General features: G+C 34.9%; 1 protein-coding gene across 5 annotated transcripts; it reads left to right on the forward strand.

Annotated features, from left to right (window-relative positions):
- The first annotated feature begins 4,782 nt into the window (after positions 1 to 4,782).
- On the forward strand, positions 4,783 to 12,926 carry LOC147410348 (ATPase 2, plasma membrane-type-like). 5 transcript variants are annotated; one of them, XM_086434172.1, is made up of 10 exons: positions 4,783 to 5,353; positions 6,591 to 6,662; positions 6,767 to 6,856; positions 9,178 to 9,262; positions 10,476 to 10,613; positions 10,715 to 10,883; positions 10,971 to 11,524; positions 11,646 to 11,720; positions 11,802 to 12,054; positions 12,144 to 12,926. In XM_086434172.1, exons 2-5 carry the CDS (start codon positions 6,594 to 6,596, stop codon positions 10,550 to 10,552), a joined length of 321 nt encoding a protein of 106 aa, XP_086290298.1. In that variant the 5' UTR covers positions 4,783 to 5,353; positions 6,591 to 6,593; the 3' UTR covers positions 10,553 to 10,613; positions 10,715 to 10,883; positions 10,971 to 11,524; positions 11,646 to 11,720; positions 11,802 to 12,054; positions 12,144 to 12,926. The 5 variants fall into 5 exon arrangements, 4 of the variants coding, with proteins under 4 accessions (XP_086290298.1, XP_086290290.1, XP_086290283.1 ...); XR_015176364.1 differs by having other exon boundaries at positions 4,792 to 5,353; positions 6,771 to 6,856; XM_086434164.1 differs by lacking the exon at positions 9,178 to 9,262 and having other exon boundaries at positions 4,798 to 5,353; positions 12,144 to 12,242; positions 12,416 to 12,925.
- The last annotated feature ends 6,297 nt before the right edge of the window (positions 12,927 to 19,223 follow it).

Consider the following 19,223-nt stretch of genomic DNA (forward strand, 5'->3'; position numbering starts at 1 on the left):
TATTGAGACAAATAAGAAAATACGTCACTATTGCCCCCACAAAAAAATTTCTTCTGTTTCTTGCCCCTACAAAAAAATGGTTTTGATTGCGCTCACCGACATAAAAGCTTGGCTCTGCCCCTGACCATATGGCTGAATATCACTAACTAGGGTGATTATTTTCTTTGTTATGCACAAGTTCGTTGTGGACCCGTGATCCCATGATCAAATCAAGTAGAACCGTTGGATTGAATTTTCATGATGTTTGAACGATTCCTCCCTAAAAGATAAATTATATGTAATTAGACGGTCTCTTCATTTTCAGACTGGTCAAGTAAAAGTTCGTCAAATAGTTGAAGAAAAGACTTCAACAAATTGATCCGCGGATTTGGCTCCACCAATAAATGTTTTTATTTGTCGTGACATTTGACTTATAGACAGTTTTTCTTCATACATAATCGGGGTGGTCAGTGGATCAGGTCCGGGGCACCATCAATCCAGGACCAAATACCAATCCAATAAGGATTGTATCGGGTTTTTATCGTATCTCAATGTTAAGATCCAAATCTAATCTGTTTTCGATCTAGATCTGATCAAATCCAAGTTGATATTCTAAATGTAGATAAATTTTATATTTAAACAGAGTGCATAATATAAATTAAATACTGATCCACCAAGTGTTAAATTGGATCCTCGTCAAATTTGAGCCCAAATGTAGATAAACGTAAAAAAACAAGAATTTGTATCGATTTATCACAAACTGGCTTACAATAATACATTACAACCAACCTTTTGTCACTCAAATCGTGGATCGAACATCCTCGACTTGAAGTTGATCAACCTTCCACTGCAGTGGAACCTATGATCTTACGGCGATACTCTTCTATGCACCAATCACGACATTCCTCTTCATTCAGGTGGATGGAGCTTGATCCTCCCGAGCCTATCTTATAATAATTATAAAATTTCTCCAAGTTTTGTTGAGAATTAGAGAACCACCCATGTTTTCAAACTGATGGCATAACCCTTAACTAGTCTCTTAGTAAATGACTAAAATATCCTCACCTTCAATTTCATGATTCTTTATCCTTCCACCATCAAATCGGGAAGGAAAGGATAGAGATTTTTGGAAGTTGAAACTAATGGTTTTCTTTTTTTAGAGGAGAAAAACAAGATCGATGGCAAGAGATTGAAATTGAGGGTATTTTGATAATTAGATTAGTCAATATCGAAACACGGAAGGTAAGGAGTGTTTCAAAATTCAGAGGGGTACCTCAAAATTAGTTTCAAAATTAAGGGGGTAATCTCTAATTTTCACCAAAATCAATAAAAATATGCCACGTAGACACCTCACGTTGTTACAGGAACAAGACACCGTTCTGTATTGCGACTCAAATTAAAAATACAAATAATACGTGGAACAAAAAATGACAATAGCTACAAGTATGATAACAAAAATGAGAACGAAGAAGCGACCCACTGGACTACCAGCGTTACCGTCCTTCCAACCGTCACCGTCACCGTTACCGTTACCCCTTCTCTTCTTACGCCTACCTTTACGTCTAAAAGGGGGGATAGGTTTGTCGATCGACTTGTCTCTCGGCATTCTTAAGCTCTGTGTGTGTGTGTCTCTCTCTCTCTCTTCATATATATATATAGATATAAGTTGCTCTCTTAGTTAACCTAAATATTGAAGAAGTTGCCTTCGATATCGGAATTGTCTGTCTTTGGTTCTTTCAAAGAAGGAACAATGAAATTTCAAGGAGATTGTGAAGAGTTTTCCTTAATTTTTACCATCTTTGGTTGTTTGTAGTTTAGGGTTTATAAAGTTTTTCATGATGGGTCATGGAGCTTTTCATATTTGACTAAGTCAACTTAAGAATGGGTTTGATCGTGACCCTGTATTTAATTTCTGGAGACACACATCACTGTTAACAGTTGATTGGCAAGCAGGAGAGATTAGTTCAAGACCTGATGATACATAAATGTGAAAGAGAACGAAGAAAAGTCTTGGAACGTTTGAACACTTCACCTTTTTTTCTTTTTTTTTATTATTTAATTTAATCTCCAACACTCGGGTTGAGAGTGGTAGATTAGAAACAAATATTTCCTCGAGATTCGTACTTATGCATCTCTAGGAAAACATTATTATCTTACTTGCATGTTGGATGCTATGAGTCAAAAAAGTCGTTCGAGACTAGAATTTTTCTCGATCACTTTTTAATAATATATAAGAAGATTCTTTATGGACTTTTTCAAAGTTAGAAAGGATGTATGATCGTGAATTCCCATTTAAGTTGGACATTATTAATGGCCATCGCGGGCCTTATAATTGGCCCATTGTAAAAAAACCCCCAATTTTTTCTATGCAAAAGTTGATGAACTTCTACTTCCCCAAAGACCTATCTTGTTCTCGAGGTTTAAGGTTAAAAGTTGTAGACCTTGAGGTTAATGACTAAGGTAAATTTTTTTAACCCAAAGGTTCAACAAGACAGGTTTTGAAGATAAAAATCAATGGTTATTAAGCTAGAGATTAAAGTAATGATCATTGGTACTGTGTGAAAAATGAAATATTTAACATAAAAATTCGACTAGCCAAGATCTATAAATTTTAGAAAATTTTGATGTTCCCCATATTCGACAACTTAGAGTCATTGAATTTCTCCCATTCTCCTTTAATTTGATGGTTTCGACCCATTCAAAATAAAATTTTGATAAAGAAAAATTCAAAGTCTTGATCCATCAAATTTTATGAAATTTGACTATCTTGCACTATTTGTAAATGGAGTTGCTCTAAACAATCTCAAAGTGTCCATATGGCAAGGTCTTTTGTGCGCATTGACAGTTGAATTTTGGATGTACCATTTAATTGTACCTGTCATTAATTAATCCAGAAAATCAGCTTGATTGATGATTTCTAGTCATTGGATTATCATACTGATTTTTGCTGAGATTGTTCAACAGTAGGTGGCCAAGAGTTTATGGCTGGTGAGTCACAAGATCATACCAGCTAGGTTCATAAGAACCCAATCCTCATGATTTTAGATTAGTGAAAACTATTTTTTGCCAACAAAGTCTATCAAATCCCATGACTCAGGGAATTAATCATTTATGTTATAATCTTTGGAGTTGTTTATAAATGAGACTCTCTAGACCTAAGAGAGAGAGAGAGAGAGAGAGAGAGAGAGAGAGAGAAAGCATTAAGTAACAATGGAAATATGAAAATTTGGCTTAGAGAACACGAAGATTTAGCATGCTTGAATTCTTGTGGACCTGTTAAAAATCTCTTGTCCTCTTTTTTTTCCTCATTTTCAAATTAAAGAAGACCCAAATTAAAATATAAAACAAAGTAATACTGATTATCACATGTAATTTGAGCATAACTTTCTCATACGGACTTAGAATTTGATAATTCCAAATGCGTTGGAAAGAGGACTCATTCCACTTTGACCGTGAGTAACTTTAATTCAATCATAATTCTAAAATTGTGACAAAAGAGAGTTTTAACGTACTTAAGATTCTTAATCCAATGAAAAAATAATTAGGACTTTACTATTTTTAGATTTACTATAAATAGTATTTATTATTTGTAGTAAGCATGCAATTAGAATAGGACTTGGTTTATTTTTCTCCCTTAATTTATTTTGTTCTTCATCTGTAGTGTGTTTAGATTAATTGGGCACTAACACAACATTGCCAAGAACTTAGTACTTAACCCAGAAAATGGAGAAAGAACAAATGTGGGAGTAATTAGAGCATCGATACAGGAAAATTAGATCATACATCTTAAGGGAGGGATTTCTTTCTAAATCCCCCCTTACTTTTCGGTTGGAACTTGATAGTTGAGTTAGTGAACTTTTTCTTTCTTCATATATTGTGATTTATAATGGCAAATTACGAATGGAGAATGATATACTCATAATTTTGAAGATTTAGACACTATTTTCAATCAAGGTCGAGTTAGTGATCTTTTTATTTCTTCATATACTGAGAGTTATAATGGCAAATTACGAACGGAGAATGTTATAATCGTAATTTTGAAAATTTAGATGCTACTCTCAATCTGTTTCGACATCCTGAGAATGAATGACATGCTCTTCTACTTTATGGTACAATCCTCAATAAGGTCCATGGGCTTTTTTTTTTGGCAAGAAGTGTTAGGCCTAGATTCATAATACCTACAGCATACTATAAGTGCTCGTATCATTATGAAAAATTAGATCTAGCGAGGATTTTGATGGTAGATGTGTGAGAGTGCAACAAATCGGGCAACTACAATATGGATAACGCTAGCACCGTGAGTTCTTTAAGTTATAAATTTAATTATGATGAAGTTATTAATATCACATAAATTTATCCTTTGGACTAAATTAGATATATTTATTATTCACTTGGGATAAAATTATTGCCTTGTAAGATTAATACAATTTATAAAATTTATTCAATTAGTTTTCTTACCTTTAGGTATTCAAACTTAATATTATTAAATTATATAAATCTATTGTTTTACTCATAATTTAATTAATTGAATAAGACTCTCTTTTGGGCTAAGTCCACTCTACCAATTAGATATCCTTGTCTTTAATGTCACCCGTATATATAATTTAGTTGTCCATAAATTTTACTAATTTAAGTCATTTTTGCAGCTACCAAACTAATAATTAAACTTATATATGTCTACCATATTAGCCAATGATATTCAGTATTCTTTTCACCACAAAAAAATTGTAAAATAGGAACAGGAGTTTAAAACGGTATTAAGCCGTTTTTATTTAAAAACGGTATTAATCCGTTTTTGTTTTTAAAACGTTTTCGTCGAGTTTTAAACTTCCCAATCTCCGTCTCATCTCTCTCATTCTCACTCTCTCTCTCTCAGCCGTTCCCTCGAACTCCCTTTCTCAGTCTCTCTCTCCATTTCATCTCTCTCTCAGTCCCTCTCTCGATCTCATCTCTCTCTCTCTCTCTCTCTCTCTCTCAGTCGCTCCCTCAATCGAACTCTCTCTCTCAGTTTCTCTCTCGATCTCATCTCTCGCTCCCTCAATCGATCTCTCAGTCTCTTCCCTCTTTAATTCGTTGGCTACGTGTCTCTCTCTCTCACAATCGGAGAACTCGAAAACCCCCAAAATCTGAAACTTCTCTCTCTCTATCAGTCGGAGAAGAACTCCCCAAAAATCTGAAACAACATCTGTTTCGATCTCTCTTTGACAACATTTGGGACTAAGGAGATGGAAGATATAGGAAGAAACCCTAGAAAAATTGCGAAACTGAGGTTGAGATAGGAGGAAATTACGAGAGATTGATAGTTTTCATAAATTACCATCTGAATTTACTTCTCGAGACTGAAGAGTGATTCTCAGATTATTCATATTGAAAGGTATGTAATTCTATTATTCAGTCTGAATTTTAATTTAATGTTTAAAGCTAAGTATATTTATTTTAATACAGATTCTTCTTCTCTTGATTTATTTTAGAGCTTTTCAAAATCAGTAAAAATCTTTATATTGATTCGATTTCTCAAAAACAATCATCTCTGTTCCATCACTAGCTCCAGGTAGATGTAGCATTCTCATCTTTGTAGTTCCTTTTAATCTTCATCAATTTCAGCTCATCTTGTTCGTCTATGATGTTTTCATTTGTAATGTTTGATTCTACTCTTTCGGTTGTTATCTTTGGTAAATAGATTGGAATCTGTATGTTTTGTGGAGTTTGATAGAAATTATTACAAATCCGAGTATTCATGCTAGTTTTGTTACTACTTCGTGATTCTAGTTGATTTTTAATCCAGAAAATTTTATTTCGAAAATATTTATTAAAGGCTCATATTGTTCTTTTTTGTCTCTTCTTTTGGTATTCAGAATTTTTATCAAACTTTAATTGTGTTGAATAGAATATAATTTTTATCCTGAAAAGTAGCGTGGGGTTGAGTGATTAGAAGTGGCAACTTTTGTGTCTCAACTCCATTTCAGGTACGTGGGTTACAAAACCCCAAGATTTGCTACTCCTGAAATCCCCTAATTCCTAAATTACTGGTGGATGTACAACTCTCAACTAAGCTTCCTCTGTGCCTGTCCACCTGTTTGCTCATGTCCAGGCCTCCCAATTCACCGTGTTAGGAAAATAGCTTATCTTATTCACCAGTGTTTTTTGCAATACACTTCTATATCCTACAATCACAAGCAGAAGATGCTTCTCAAAAACTATCATTATATCCATGTAAATCGACACTCTTGCATCTGTTTCTACTTTTATGTTCATGGATGCATGCACATATTTATGCAGGTCTAATGTATGTGCTAATATTAGATGAATCTGTATGCTTTTGTTTGCATTATGTGTGTTGTATTTAAGTTAGATAAATATATGTTACATGTGGTGGTTCATGTTTTCATGCATGAATGTGTGTGCAAGGGTGGGTGGGTTGTAAGCTTTGTGAGTGATTTGTGCAAATATGTGGCTTCTTATGGATGCACTTAACTCTATTAGCAAGTACTACTGCATATTGATTTAAATCTCGTCTTGAGCCAATGTCTCAGTCATGAGAAAAATCAACAGTCTTGAACAGGAAATTCAATTTTCTTTCTGAATCCTTAAAACAATTGTTGTGGTTTCAGATTATGGACGCAAAAGTTCACCAATTGGATTTCAGACTCGAGCGCATCACATTGTCATGGAAGGAAATAACGGTAAACATTATTTGAATCCTCTTTCTCCTTATGTTTTGGTCCTTTTATAAACTATGATAGTTCTTAAAGATTATGCTTGTTCCTCTTTTTTATTTTCATGGCAGCCAGATCCACTGATTGAGGCCTTGGATTCTGTGGTTGGCGACCATAATTCTTTGAATGGGAGTCTTGAAGTGGTGCAAACAGATGTTGACGTTCTTGATTCCACACCTTTAATATGATCTTGTTTTATTTCCTTTGATATTGTTGATGTGATTTAGATGTTTTTAAGAGTTCCTTTTTCTTTTGTCTTCCCCCCTCTGCCCTCCTTTCTCTTCACCATCGAGAATGTGGGGAAGGCAATCATCTTGAAACTACTTGGTTTAGTGTTCCATCTTAATTTCCCTTACATGACTGATAACTTTTCTTGATGTGCATTGTTATTTCAAGAATGTGGTCTTCATTTCTTCGATTTACTATATTTTTTTATAGAAAAAAAAATATTCTGATTATTGATGGGATTTTCATCATCACAATGGCCTTTGTTATTCATGAACTATGGACATCTGCCCTTTATTGTCATTCATGAACTACAGTGAATTGTCTCAAATTTGATTCATGGTTCGAGTTATTTCTAAAGGAGTACAACTACTTTATTTGTTTGTAAACATGTTACGCCTTTGTGTTGAAAAAATTCAGATTTTTAAGTCTAATGTCCAATGGAACCCTGTCCATGGCTCTGTTCCTGCATAGTTCAATTACATTAATCCTTCCAACCAAAATATGGATGTTATAGATATAAAGTGCTTATCTTCCAGAGATTAGGTTCATTTTTATTGCAAGAGTTGTTCGATTAAGTAGACAAGAGAGTCTCTTAAGTAGCAGTCTATGCTTTATGTTTAATCCAAATATGCTTAGGAGCTATTACTCTAGTTGTTTATGAGTTCTATTTATGGATCACTATGAGGACTAATGATATGAAAGGAACACTTTAAATCTGTTGAGATGCCTACCCCATGGTAGGATGCATGACTTTAGCCACAATAGGTCATATCGAGGCTTACACCTTAGCCTACCGAGGCATATGCCTTTAAGCTATAATATGAGGCGCCTCAAGGCTATAACAGTAGCTTTATAATAGTGTAATGGGCTACTTAATCTTGGAATATCTATATAGTCTTGCAGAATCCTGACAAAAATGATGTCCATTCATGTGAACTTGTTCGATTTCCTATTTTATTCTTTGCTTTTCATTTTTATATGGTTTTATTACTGAAGCTGCTACAATTTGCTAATCTTATATGTATGTTTTCATGATTAATTAGTATAGATATAAAGTGCTTCTCTTCCAGAGATTAGGTGCATTTTTATTGCAAGAGTTGTTCGGTTAAGTAGACAAGAGAGTCTCTTAAGTAGCAGTCTATGCTTTATGTTTAATCCAAATATGCTTAGGAGCTTTTACTCTAGTTGTTTATGAGTTCTATTTATGGATCACTATGAGGACTAATGATATGAAAGGAACACTTTAAATCTGTTGAGATGCCTGCCCCATGGTAGGATGCATGACTTTAGCCACAATAGGTCATATCGAGGCCTACACCTTAGCCTACCGAGGCATATGCCTTTAAGCTATAATATGAGGCGCCTCAAGGCCATAACAGTAGCTTTATAATAGTGTAATGGGCTACTTAATATCTCAAACCTCCATTTTTTTTATAATAATCCACTCTTTTCCCTAATGCCTCTATTAATATTATAGCAAGGCAAAAGCAACCTTGAGTAAACCTCTTTCGTATTTAAGTGATTGGTGGGTTATCTTGGGATTTTGGTTAGGAGGAATATCAATGATGGATAGGTTAACCATGACCTTGGAAAAGTGAACCATCAACCTCGACACTGCATTGAATCAACACAACTGTTTTAGGAATCTAAGCTGTGATAAAGTAAGCATCAACAAAGATCAATTTTCCAGGTGAATTGTTGATGGGACAGCATTTGCCCTTGTTCCATATTGAAAATACCTTGAAGGCTTCCTATGGCTCTTGGATTTGAAGTAATTCTACCCAAGTCTTCAATTATGATATTACATAGGAATGGATCGATGTGCTCCTAGTCTTAGGCCCTTGGTGGTTTTGAAAAACTAGGTAGGGCTTCCATTAATCATGATAGAGAAAGATGTTGTGGATGTACACAATCACTGTTTCATCACTTATTAAGATTACTACACTTGCGGAGTGATAAAGTTCCATATATCTTGAACTTTCTGCAAGATATATGGAACTTTAGATGTATCTCACTATGGAAAATATCCATTTTAATAGGTTTACAAGTTATATAAGCACAAAATAACATATTCTGTTATTTGAAATTGCAACTTTTATTATTTTTACTTTTTATATATTTGAGTGATAGTTGTGGTAATGTACTTTTTTGGAGTTCATCCTTGTTGGAATGTAAGGTGGTTTCTTCTTTTGATGTGTTAATTGTCCTACATTTTCTACACAATACTGATTTATATTGCTGATCCAATGCTCAGGATATTAATTTACTCCAAGCCATGTCCAAAGTGCAAGCGGCCAATAGAGAAAAATCAGGGGTGCATGTATGCACACCTCCTTTAGGTATGATCAGTTTTGCTAGATACTTTAACTAACAATTATTTTGGCGAGTCCTCCCCCACCTACTCCTATGTTTCCATCACAACAAACCATCACTGTTTCAAAGCTTGTTCAAATTATTCTCATTCGTAAGTGACGTAGTTGTGGAAGGCCAGATTGGCCATGTCACCATCGCTCAAGAAAGCCTATGGAAGGCCAGACTGGCCATTCTGCCTCTGGACTAGCCACTACAAAGTTGATGTCAATGGCTTTGTCTTTACTAGCATCAGTGGCCCCTGGCAGTGGTGCAATCAATATTCGGATTTGGGACCATTAAATGGTGTCCTAATTCCCCTGATATGTTCAACTCCCTCCCAATCCAAGTATTTGTCTTTCGGTTATTTACTGTCAATGGTGGGCAAAATTCAAACTGGGGTGAGATAATTTATGGTCGTTAGTTTTTAAGTAACTGTAAACAAGTTTAGTTCCATTTGTTGCCTATAATTAGGAAGGAAAACTTGGCATTCAAACCATCCAATGCCTTCAAAAGCATTTGCACCAATCATGTTCAATGAGGCCGATGCATCGAGTACAACCACAAATAAAGAAGACAACACTAATGGACCCACCAAATACATTGTGAGCAGCAACATTAATTCATTTCATGTTTGATATACAAACAACTAATGTAGGTATTCTGAGAACTAAATAAACAATAATTCTAGCAGAGTTGTGTACAATATACTCACTTTGGGTGGTCTCTTGTCCACCAATCTTACTTAGTACCTCATCACTATACAGTTGTTTATTGAAGTTGCACTCAATGTTCTGTTTGGTCTGACTTATTTTAACCTTTTCGGATTGCAAGGCATCCATCCATTGTTCTAGTTCTGCATTTATCCCATAGAGATATGTATGCATGTTCAGCCGCTGTTGTAAAACATACTGTAGTTGGTAAATTGTTTGTGTAACCTTCAATTGTTTTCATGGTAGCTACAACTTCTCATGTGTTCTTATTTCTTTCTTAATAATCATCATATTAGATCACTAGGAACTCCATTGTATGATTCCTCTCTGTCAATAATTTTACTTGATTTTCATTTTTATTTCTATACTCATTAAAATATTTGGCCATAGCTATTATGGCCATAGCTTTGGCAAATGGAGGGGTAACTAACCATTAATCATTAACACACATACGCACTCTCTATCTCTCTCTTACTTGCTCTGATTTTAGGGCAAACCTCCCAACTGGCAAGATTTCGTTGGTATCATGGTGTTGCTTATCATCAACTCTACAATCAGCTTTATTGAAGAAAATAATGCTGGAAACGCAGCTGCTGCTTTAATGGCTGGTCTTGCTCCTAAGACCAAGGTAATATTTTTATTCCAATTTCCAACTCATGGTGCAATCTAGGGAAACCCCTTCACTCAAATTCTAACGTGAACCATGTGGTTATTCGAATTCAAATGAAGGTTATTAGAGATGGTAAATGGAGTGAGCAGGACGCAGCAATCTTGGTACCAGGAGACATTATCAGCATGTGAAATCGAGGCCATTGTTATAGCCACTGGAGTCCACACATTCTTCAGTAAGGCCGCTCACCTCGTTGACAGTACCAACTAAGTTGGTCACTTTCAAAAGGTAAATAAAATTGCCCAATTTAATTAATCAAAGTTTGCTAAATTGTTGCACAATGTGATAATCACGAGGTGATGGTTTGTTGATCAGGTGTTGACAGCCATTGGTAACTTCTGTATTAGCTCGATTGCGTTGGGGATGATAGTGGAGATTGTAGTAATGTATCCCATACAGCACAGGAAGTACAGAGAGGGAATTGATAACTTGTTGGTGCTTCTTATTGGAGGGATTCCAATTGCTATGCCAACTGTGTTGTCTGTTACTATGGCTGGGGGTCTCATAGATTGTCTGAACAAGATGCCATCACTAAGCGTATGACTGCCATTGAAGAAATGGCTGGGATGGATGTGCTGTGCAGTGACAAGACTGGGACTTTGACGCTCAACAAGCTTACTGTGGACAAATCCATGATCGGGGTTTGAGATTGAAGTTTACAACAGTAGAGTAAGATTGATTTATGTTTTAGGATAGTTGAGTTGATCATGGGTTATATGTTGTTGCAATTGGTGCAGGTATTTGCAAATGACATTGACTAACATGATAAATGCCTTAAATGAAGAGAATGGTTCTTAAAGAAGAGATCTTATGTCTGTTAAGCAAAATAAGGCTGCAATGAAGTCCTTAGAAGATAACCTTGTGTTAAGGTCAGATGAACTCAATGAGACCATTAATCACAACCAAATGTTTATTTGTGTAGTAGCTAAAATAGATTGAAGATATGTTGCCAAATAAATAAGTTTCACCACTTACTATGTTTATCAACAGATCTCTCAATGCAAAGCACATATTTCTGAGCTGAATTTGCATGCAGAAGCACAGGCACGTGAGTACAAGCAAAAGGTTGGTTATCACTCTCCACTTTATCGAAATGAAGATTGCAAGATATATTTTTTCCTTGTTTAATTTTTTGAATCTGATCAGTTCTAAACCAGTTCAAAGCATTGGAAGCCATGGCTGAACAAGTGAAACCCGAACCTGCATCCTCCCACCTTGCAAACTCGTCATCAACTAAACTAGAAAAAAATGCATCAAAGTCTAGAGGATCGGTTCCCCTTTTAAATGCATTGGATTGGGCTTAGCACATCAAATAAACTCTGAGAAGGATGACGAGCTCACTGTGGGGAGGCTTCGAATCGAAGAACTTGAAGGATTAGCTGCAAGTCGACAGAAAGAGGTAAGTTGATCACACCCCTTGGTATGACCTTTCACCTTTTGATGGGCACCCATTGTTCTAAATTTGAATTTCGTCTGCTTTTCTTTCAGATATTCATGTTGAATGCTAGACTAGCTGCTGCGGAGAGCATGACCCATGATGTAATTCGTGATTTATTGGGAGTAAAGTTGGATATGAGCAACTATGCTGTAAGATTATGACTTATGCCTTATTCCTTAAATTCGTTCATCTTCATTGATATTTTCTATCTTGAACTTAGTTTGTGTAAATAGAAGAATACTGTGTTAGGGTCTTTTGTGCCATGTAAATCCAGTGCACTATCTTCCTACCTAAGCTTACTGCCTTCTACTTTTCAATCTAGTCACTCTTGGATCTTCAACAAGTGCACAAAATAACAGAGAAGGCTCAGTTCCACAGTGAAGAATCCCTAGTAAAGGTTAGATTTGGCGATTTTGTGAGAATTTTTTATTTATTTTTCTTTTTTCCTTTTTGTGTTATTGAGGGTTATTTTTGTAAAGGTTAGTTGTGATAAAATCCTCCAAATGTTTGGATTTTGATTACCCAATAGGTCTATTTTTTGTCTTGCCATCGTGTAGTAGTATAATGAATATTGGCTTGGTTTATGACCACTTTAGATATCGGTTCGTAATCGATGTCTAAAGTCTCATATTTAGGACATCAGGTTTTATAAACTGATGTCTTAAATTCCGATGTCTAAGGGTTATTTTTTTTGTGAGTGCTTTCAGATTTGGAAGGGTTATAAGCTGTTCCAAAGTTTGAGTTTTAGAACGGTTCTTAGCCGTTCCAAAGCCTTAGATCTAGAACGGTTTACAGCCGTTTACTCTCATTAACGACGCCTCGATCAAAGACGGTCGGTGAGCCGTTTTAAAGTGTATTAGGAACGGATATAGAGATAATCCTCCACAGTTCCATCAATATTAGAGATACCTCATGTCTTTTCAAAGTAATGAATGACTAAGGTTTTGTAATAGCATAAAATGACATTACTACTATTTTTTTCAACGTTTGTCCAAGACCCATGTTTTTTCTATCATAATGATCATTATCTTAAAGCTTTTAATTTTTAGGATAAATTAGTTTTAGCCTATAATCTTGTCTTCATTTAATCATATTTAATTTCATAGAGAAAAATCTCAATTTTTTATCCAATAAAAATCCATTTTTTTTTATGTCGCAAGGAATACTATCTTGTTCTTAGGACATGTATGTTATAAGGGAAAATTACTTAAAGGACCCTTGTGAAGGGACTTCTTTCTAAATAGTTCCTAAGTTTTCACAGCTAACTAAATAGGACATTTAGTAAACTTTTTCTTTTTAAATGGTCCCTAAAGACCATTTTCACCATTTTTGGCATGTGAAATGTTGAAATTACCTTTTTCTCATCTTCTTCACATAGTTAGACTTTCCAATGGTGATTGCCATCATTTTCGACGATCTTCGATCATGATGAAGAATGGAGAATGATATTCTCTTAATTTTGAACATCTAGTTATATTTTTTATTTATTTCGATGATTTATAAAAAGAAAATTAAAGAATGAAGTTGGGATTTAATTTTTTTTTTTATGATTACATCGTAACGTTAGATTTGCAATCATAATTGATACATTTTTGGGTATTTCGAGAAGATTAACTAAGTATCAAAGTAGGAAAAACGCAAAAAACAAAAAAACAAAAAAAATAAAATTTGAAAAACCCGATTGCATTACAGCGTCAAGTTCGCTAGTAATTAAATAAAAAGTAGTGAACTTGACGCTAAGTTAAAAACTGGTGAACTCATCACTTAGTGTCGAGTTCACCACTTTTTATTTAAATACTGTTGAGTTCGATGGTATTTAAATAAAAAAAATGGTGAACTTGGCGCTGTCATGCAATCAAATTTCTCATTTTATTTTTTATTTTCTAATTTCAATACTTGTTTAAACTCCTTTAAATACTCAAAAATGTATAAATTATGGTTGCAACTCAAAATTATGATGTAATCATCAAAAAAATTTGAATCTCAAATTTGTTCTTCAATAAAAAGTGGTAAACTTGACAATGAGTTAGAAACCGGTGAACTTGACACTAAGTTAACAATTGATGAACTCACCACTTAATAGAGTTCACCACTTTTTATTTAAATACCGTCGAGTTCGATGGTATTTAAATAAAAAGTGGTGAACTCGACATTGTAATGCAATCAAACTTTTCATTTTTCTATTTTCGATACTTGTTTAATCTCCTTTAAATACCCAAAAAATGTATAAATTATGGTTGCAAATCAAAATTTATGATGTAATCATCAAAAACAATTTGAATCTCAAACTCATTCTTCAGTAAAAAGTAGTGAACTCAACAGTGAGTTAAAAACTGATGAACTCGACACTAAGTTAAAAATTGATAAACTCACCACTTAGGGTCAAGTTGACCACTTTTATTTAATTACCGTCGAACTCTACAGTAATTAAATAAAAAGTTGTGAACTCGACGTTGTAATGCAGTTAGATTTTTTTTAAAAAAAATTTCCATTTTTTCAATTACGATATGTGGTTAATCTCCTCGAAATACCCAAAAATGTATCAATTATGGTTGCAAATCAACAGTTACGATGTAATCCTAAAAAAAATTGAATCTCAACTTCGTTCTTCAATTTTCTTTTTATAAATCATTGAAATAAATAAATAAAAAGATCTAAATGTTTAAAATTAAGATAATACCATTTTCCATTCGTCATTCATGATCAAAGATCGTCGAAAATGATGACAATCCCTGTTGAAAAACCCAACTATTTGAAGAAAATGAAAAAGGGTAATTTTGACATTTCACATGCCAAAATGGACTATTTAAAAAGAAAAAGTTGACTAAATGTCCTGTTTAGCTAACCGTGAAAACTTAGGACTATTTAAGTAATTTTCCCATGTTTGATCAGAGATGAAGACCAAGGGGCACATATTACTAATTTGCAAACGCATGAGTATATATCTCTAATATTAATCAAAACATGGAGGGGCATTTCTACGCATAAAAAAAAAGAAAAATAATAGTTTATTGGTTGGACATCACAACCATTTCATTAAGAAGAATACTTATAAGTTAGTAAGGAAAATTTCTTGATCACTTCTACGATTGTGGAGAATTTTTTTTGCTTTTGACATTTTCATCACAGTGCTCACAGGCTCTCTATTACGTGACACGTGCAGCCTAACAAGGGTAGTACTATGTGGAAAAAGGGGTAAATTTGACTCCAAGGTCTGTTAAATTTATCACTTTTTTCATAGTGTAGTTTTGTAAATTTTGGGATATCCTAAATACACGTCGGCTAATGTGACTGGTCTCACTCAAATCCTTTGAGTGCTGTGATGAAAAAGTCCTCAAGCTAAAAAAAAAATTGCAACTTGTGGCATCTGAAAACATGATCCAATGTCACAGGATGTGGAGGACAAAAATTCTTAGTACTTAGAAGTTTCTTTTTTTTCTTTTTAAAAGTTATTTTTCACTAATGAATTTTAATTTTAAATTTGTGAGTTAGGTAAACGGTCATTTCCAAAAAGATGTAATTTTTTTATTATTTATTTTGGATATATGTTTTTCCATGAAATTGAGAGGGCTAGCTGTGGTGTTGGATTGCCAATGTGATGATCCATGAGGCCCAAGATTCTTAATAAGATTTGAGATCTTAATTATACTGAATTTGGTGAGCCTGACTCGTGTACAATGATCGTAGGATATCGACATCAACATGGGACACGATCACACTTTCATATCAATCAATAATGTGTTCATTTGTCAAATCATAAGATGAACAATGCAAGAATAAAGCTCCCTCCACAAAAACATTTTTTACATTGATACCACACATTCTTATTAATCCACATGTATTGAATAAACATCACATCATACTCTTAACTATGTAGTTCTTCTAATCGCATGCAATTCGATATGTTTTATCTCGAATAAAGGTAATAGGAAATAGGAACGGGACATCATTCCAAATCGTGTTAGGATATTTTTCAATAAATGTGAGTCAAAGGGAACGTGTAGGACGGTGGATCTCTAGAATGTCGGTTTCCAAAGTGAGAAAAACGAGAACCATGCCTTGCAAAATTTTTGGTTACACCTTCCCGAGACAATTATGTACTATTGCATCTCATTCACATGACTTTGGTGTTGTGGGCCACACTCGAACTGATGCATGGTTCCAATTTCCATGAAATGTTTTTCAAAATTGACATCATCTAATAATGAAATTGTGATTGCGTAATAAAAAATTATATGTCAAATATTAGGACATGCTACATAGGCCTCTCGATGGATATCCGAAATTCTAAATTCGAATTCGATATCTAAAAAATTCGAATAATATTCAAATGAGTTTCAGATACGAATTCGGATGTTGCGAAATCCAATTCGATTTAAATATATATATTATATACTCATGTTATACAACAAAACTTATACATATATATATATAGGGAAATGTTCAGCAACAAACATTTTGGCAAAACATTTTTCAAAACATGGGTTAGAGGTTTTGGAATGGGCTGATTTTTGGTGAGGATGATCTCTACGGTGAGGAGATCATCATCACCAAAATCAGCCCATTCCAAAACTTCGAACCCCATAAAAAATGGTTTACAAAAAATGGATGGTCCACGATTTTTCAACTTGTAAACATGGGGCTAGAAGTTTTGTAAAGATCATCCTCACCAAAAATCAGCCCATTCCAAAACTTCTAACCTATGCTCTGAAAAATGTTTTGCCAAAATGTTTGTTGCTGAACAGGACCCATATATATGGGTAGTGTTCAATGGCTAACTTTTTGGCAAAACACTTTTCAAAACATAAGTTAGAAGTTTTGGAATGGGCTGATTTTTGGTGAGGATGATCTCCTCACTGTAGAGATCATCCTCACCAAAAATCAACCCATTCCAAAACTTCTAACTCATGTTTTGAAAAATGTTTTGCCAAAAAGTTAGCCATTGAACGGGACCCCATATATATATATATAATATATGGAGGCGTTTCGGCATCCCAAAAGTTTGCCAAGTTTTGTGCCAAACATTTTTGGTAAATCACTTTTGATGGGGTTAGAAGTTTTGGAATGGGCTGATTTTTTGTGAAGATGATCTCTACAGTGAAGAGATCATCCTCACAAAAAATCAGCTCATTTTGAAACTTCTAACCCTAGTTTACAAGTTGAAGAATCGTGGACCGTCCAATTTTTGTAACTCACTTTTGATGGGGTTAGAAGTTTTGGAATAGTCTGATTTTTGGTGAGGATGATCTCCTCATCATAGAGATCATCCTCACAAAAAATCAGCTCATTCCAAGCTTCTAACCCATATTTTGAAAAATGTTTGGCACCAAACTTGGCAAACTTTAGGGCTGCTGAACCGTCTCATATATATATATATATATATAGGGTCCCGTTCAGCAACAAACATTTTGGCAAAACATTTTTCAAAACATGGGTTAGAAGTTTAGGAATGAGCTGGTTTTTGGTGATGATGATCTCTACGGTGAGGAGATCATCCTCACAAAAAATGAGCCTATTCCAAACTTCTAGCCCAAGTTTACAAGTTGAAAAATCGTGGACCGTCCATTTTTTGTAAATCATTTTTGATGGGGTTAGAAGTTTTGGAATGGGCTGATTTTTGGTGATGATGATCTCCTCACCGTAGAGATCATCCTCACCAAAAATCAATCCATTACAAAACCTCTAACCAATGTTTTGAAAAATGTTTTGCCAAAATGTTTGTTGCTGAACATTTCCTATATATATAGGGTCCCGTTCAGCACCCTAAGCTTTACCACACACTTTAACAAACGCGTTTTGTCTTACATGGGTTAGAAGTTTTGGAATGGGCTGATTTTTGGTGAGGATGATCTCTATTGTGAGGAGATCATCCTCACCAAAAATCAGCTCATTCCAAAACTTCTAATCCCATCAAAAATGGTTTACAAAAAATGAACGGTTCACGATTTTTCAAGGTGTAAACATGGGGCTAAACATTTCGGAATGGGCTGATTTTTGGGGAGGATGATCTTCTAATCATAGAGATCATCCTCATCAAAACTCAGCCCATTCCAAAACTTCTAACCCATGTAGGACGAAAAACGTTTGTTAAAGTGTGTGGTAAAACTTAGGGTGCTGAACATTTCCCATATATATATATATATATATATATATCTATAGGGTCCCGTTCGCCACCCTTAGTTTTACCACACACTTTAACAAACGCGTTTTGTCTTACATGGGTTAGAAGTTTCGGAATGAGCTGATTTTTGGTGAGGATGATCTCTATGGTGAGGAGATCATCCTCAACAAAAATCAGCTCATTCCAAAACTTCTAACCCCATCAAAATTGATTTACAAAAAATGGACGGTCCACGATTTTTCAATGTGTAAACATGGGGCTAAACATTTCGGAATGGGCTGATTTTTGGGGAGGATGATCTTCTAATCATAGAGATCATCCTCACCAAAAATCAGCTCATTCCAAAACTTCTAACCCATGTAGGACAAAAAACGTTTGTTAAAGTGTGTGGTAAAACTTAGGGCGCTGAACATTTCCCATATCTATATATATATATATGGGAGGCGTTCGGAGGCATCAGTTTCGTCAGCCATTTTAACAAAAGTTACCCGACCGTTGGATATAATTAAATCGGACTGTCGAGATTGCTTATTACGTTTAAATGATAACTTATAGGTTTTTACTGCACCATCCCTCATCTTTTGACTTATTAGTGTCACCTCCCTGACTAAAAAACAGCAGAGAGTGCTTATTACGTTTAAATGATAACTTATAGGTTTTTACTGCGCCATCCCTCATCTTTTGACTTATTAGTGTCCCCTCCCTGAGTGAAAAACAGCAGAGAGAACTCGTCTGTTCTCTCTAAAAGTCTCGAACAACCCTCCTCTCTCTCGCTGCAACTCCTCGACGAAAACCTCTCTCTCTCTCTCTCTCTCGCGACGCCGAAACCCTCGAACCTCCTCACTCTCACTCTCTCTCGTTGAAACCCTCCTCTCTCTCGCTGCAACTCCATCGACGAAGCACGAACACGAACACGAATGGCTCCTCTCTCTCGTCGAAACCCTCCTCTCTCTCGCTCCTACTAAGTTACACTCTCTCTCGCTTTCGCTGCAACTTCGTCTCACGAACA

The sequence above is a fragment of the Akebia trifoliata genome, chromosome 1 (genome assembly GCF_017979445.1).
Source record: "Akebia trifoliata isolate Shusen 1 chromosome 1, ASM1797944v1, whole genome shotgun sequence".
In the NCBI taxonomy this organism is placed as follows: domain Eukaryota; kingdom Viridiplantae; phylum Streptophyta; class Magnoliopsida; order Ranunculales; family Lardizabalaceae; genus Akebia; species Akebia trifoliata.

What these genes read in the sequence shown, in the direction of transcription:
- LOC147410348 (XM_086434157.1), top strand. Translation starts at nt 6,594, where the DNA reads ATGGACGCAAAAGTTCACCAATTGGATTTCAGACTCGAGCGCATCACA. An exon ending in TGTCATGGAAGGAAATAACG is followed by an intron (nt 6,663 to 6,766) that starts GTAAACATTATT and finishes TTTTCATGGCAG; the next exon opens with CCAGATCCACTGATTGAGGC. An exon ending in TGGTGCAAACAGATGTTGAC is followed by an intron (nt 6,857 to 10,475) that starts GTTCTTGATTCC and finishes CTCTGATTTTAG; the next exon opens with GGCAAACCTCCCAACTGGCA.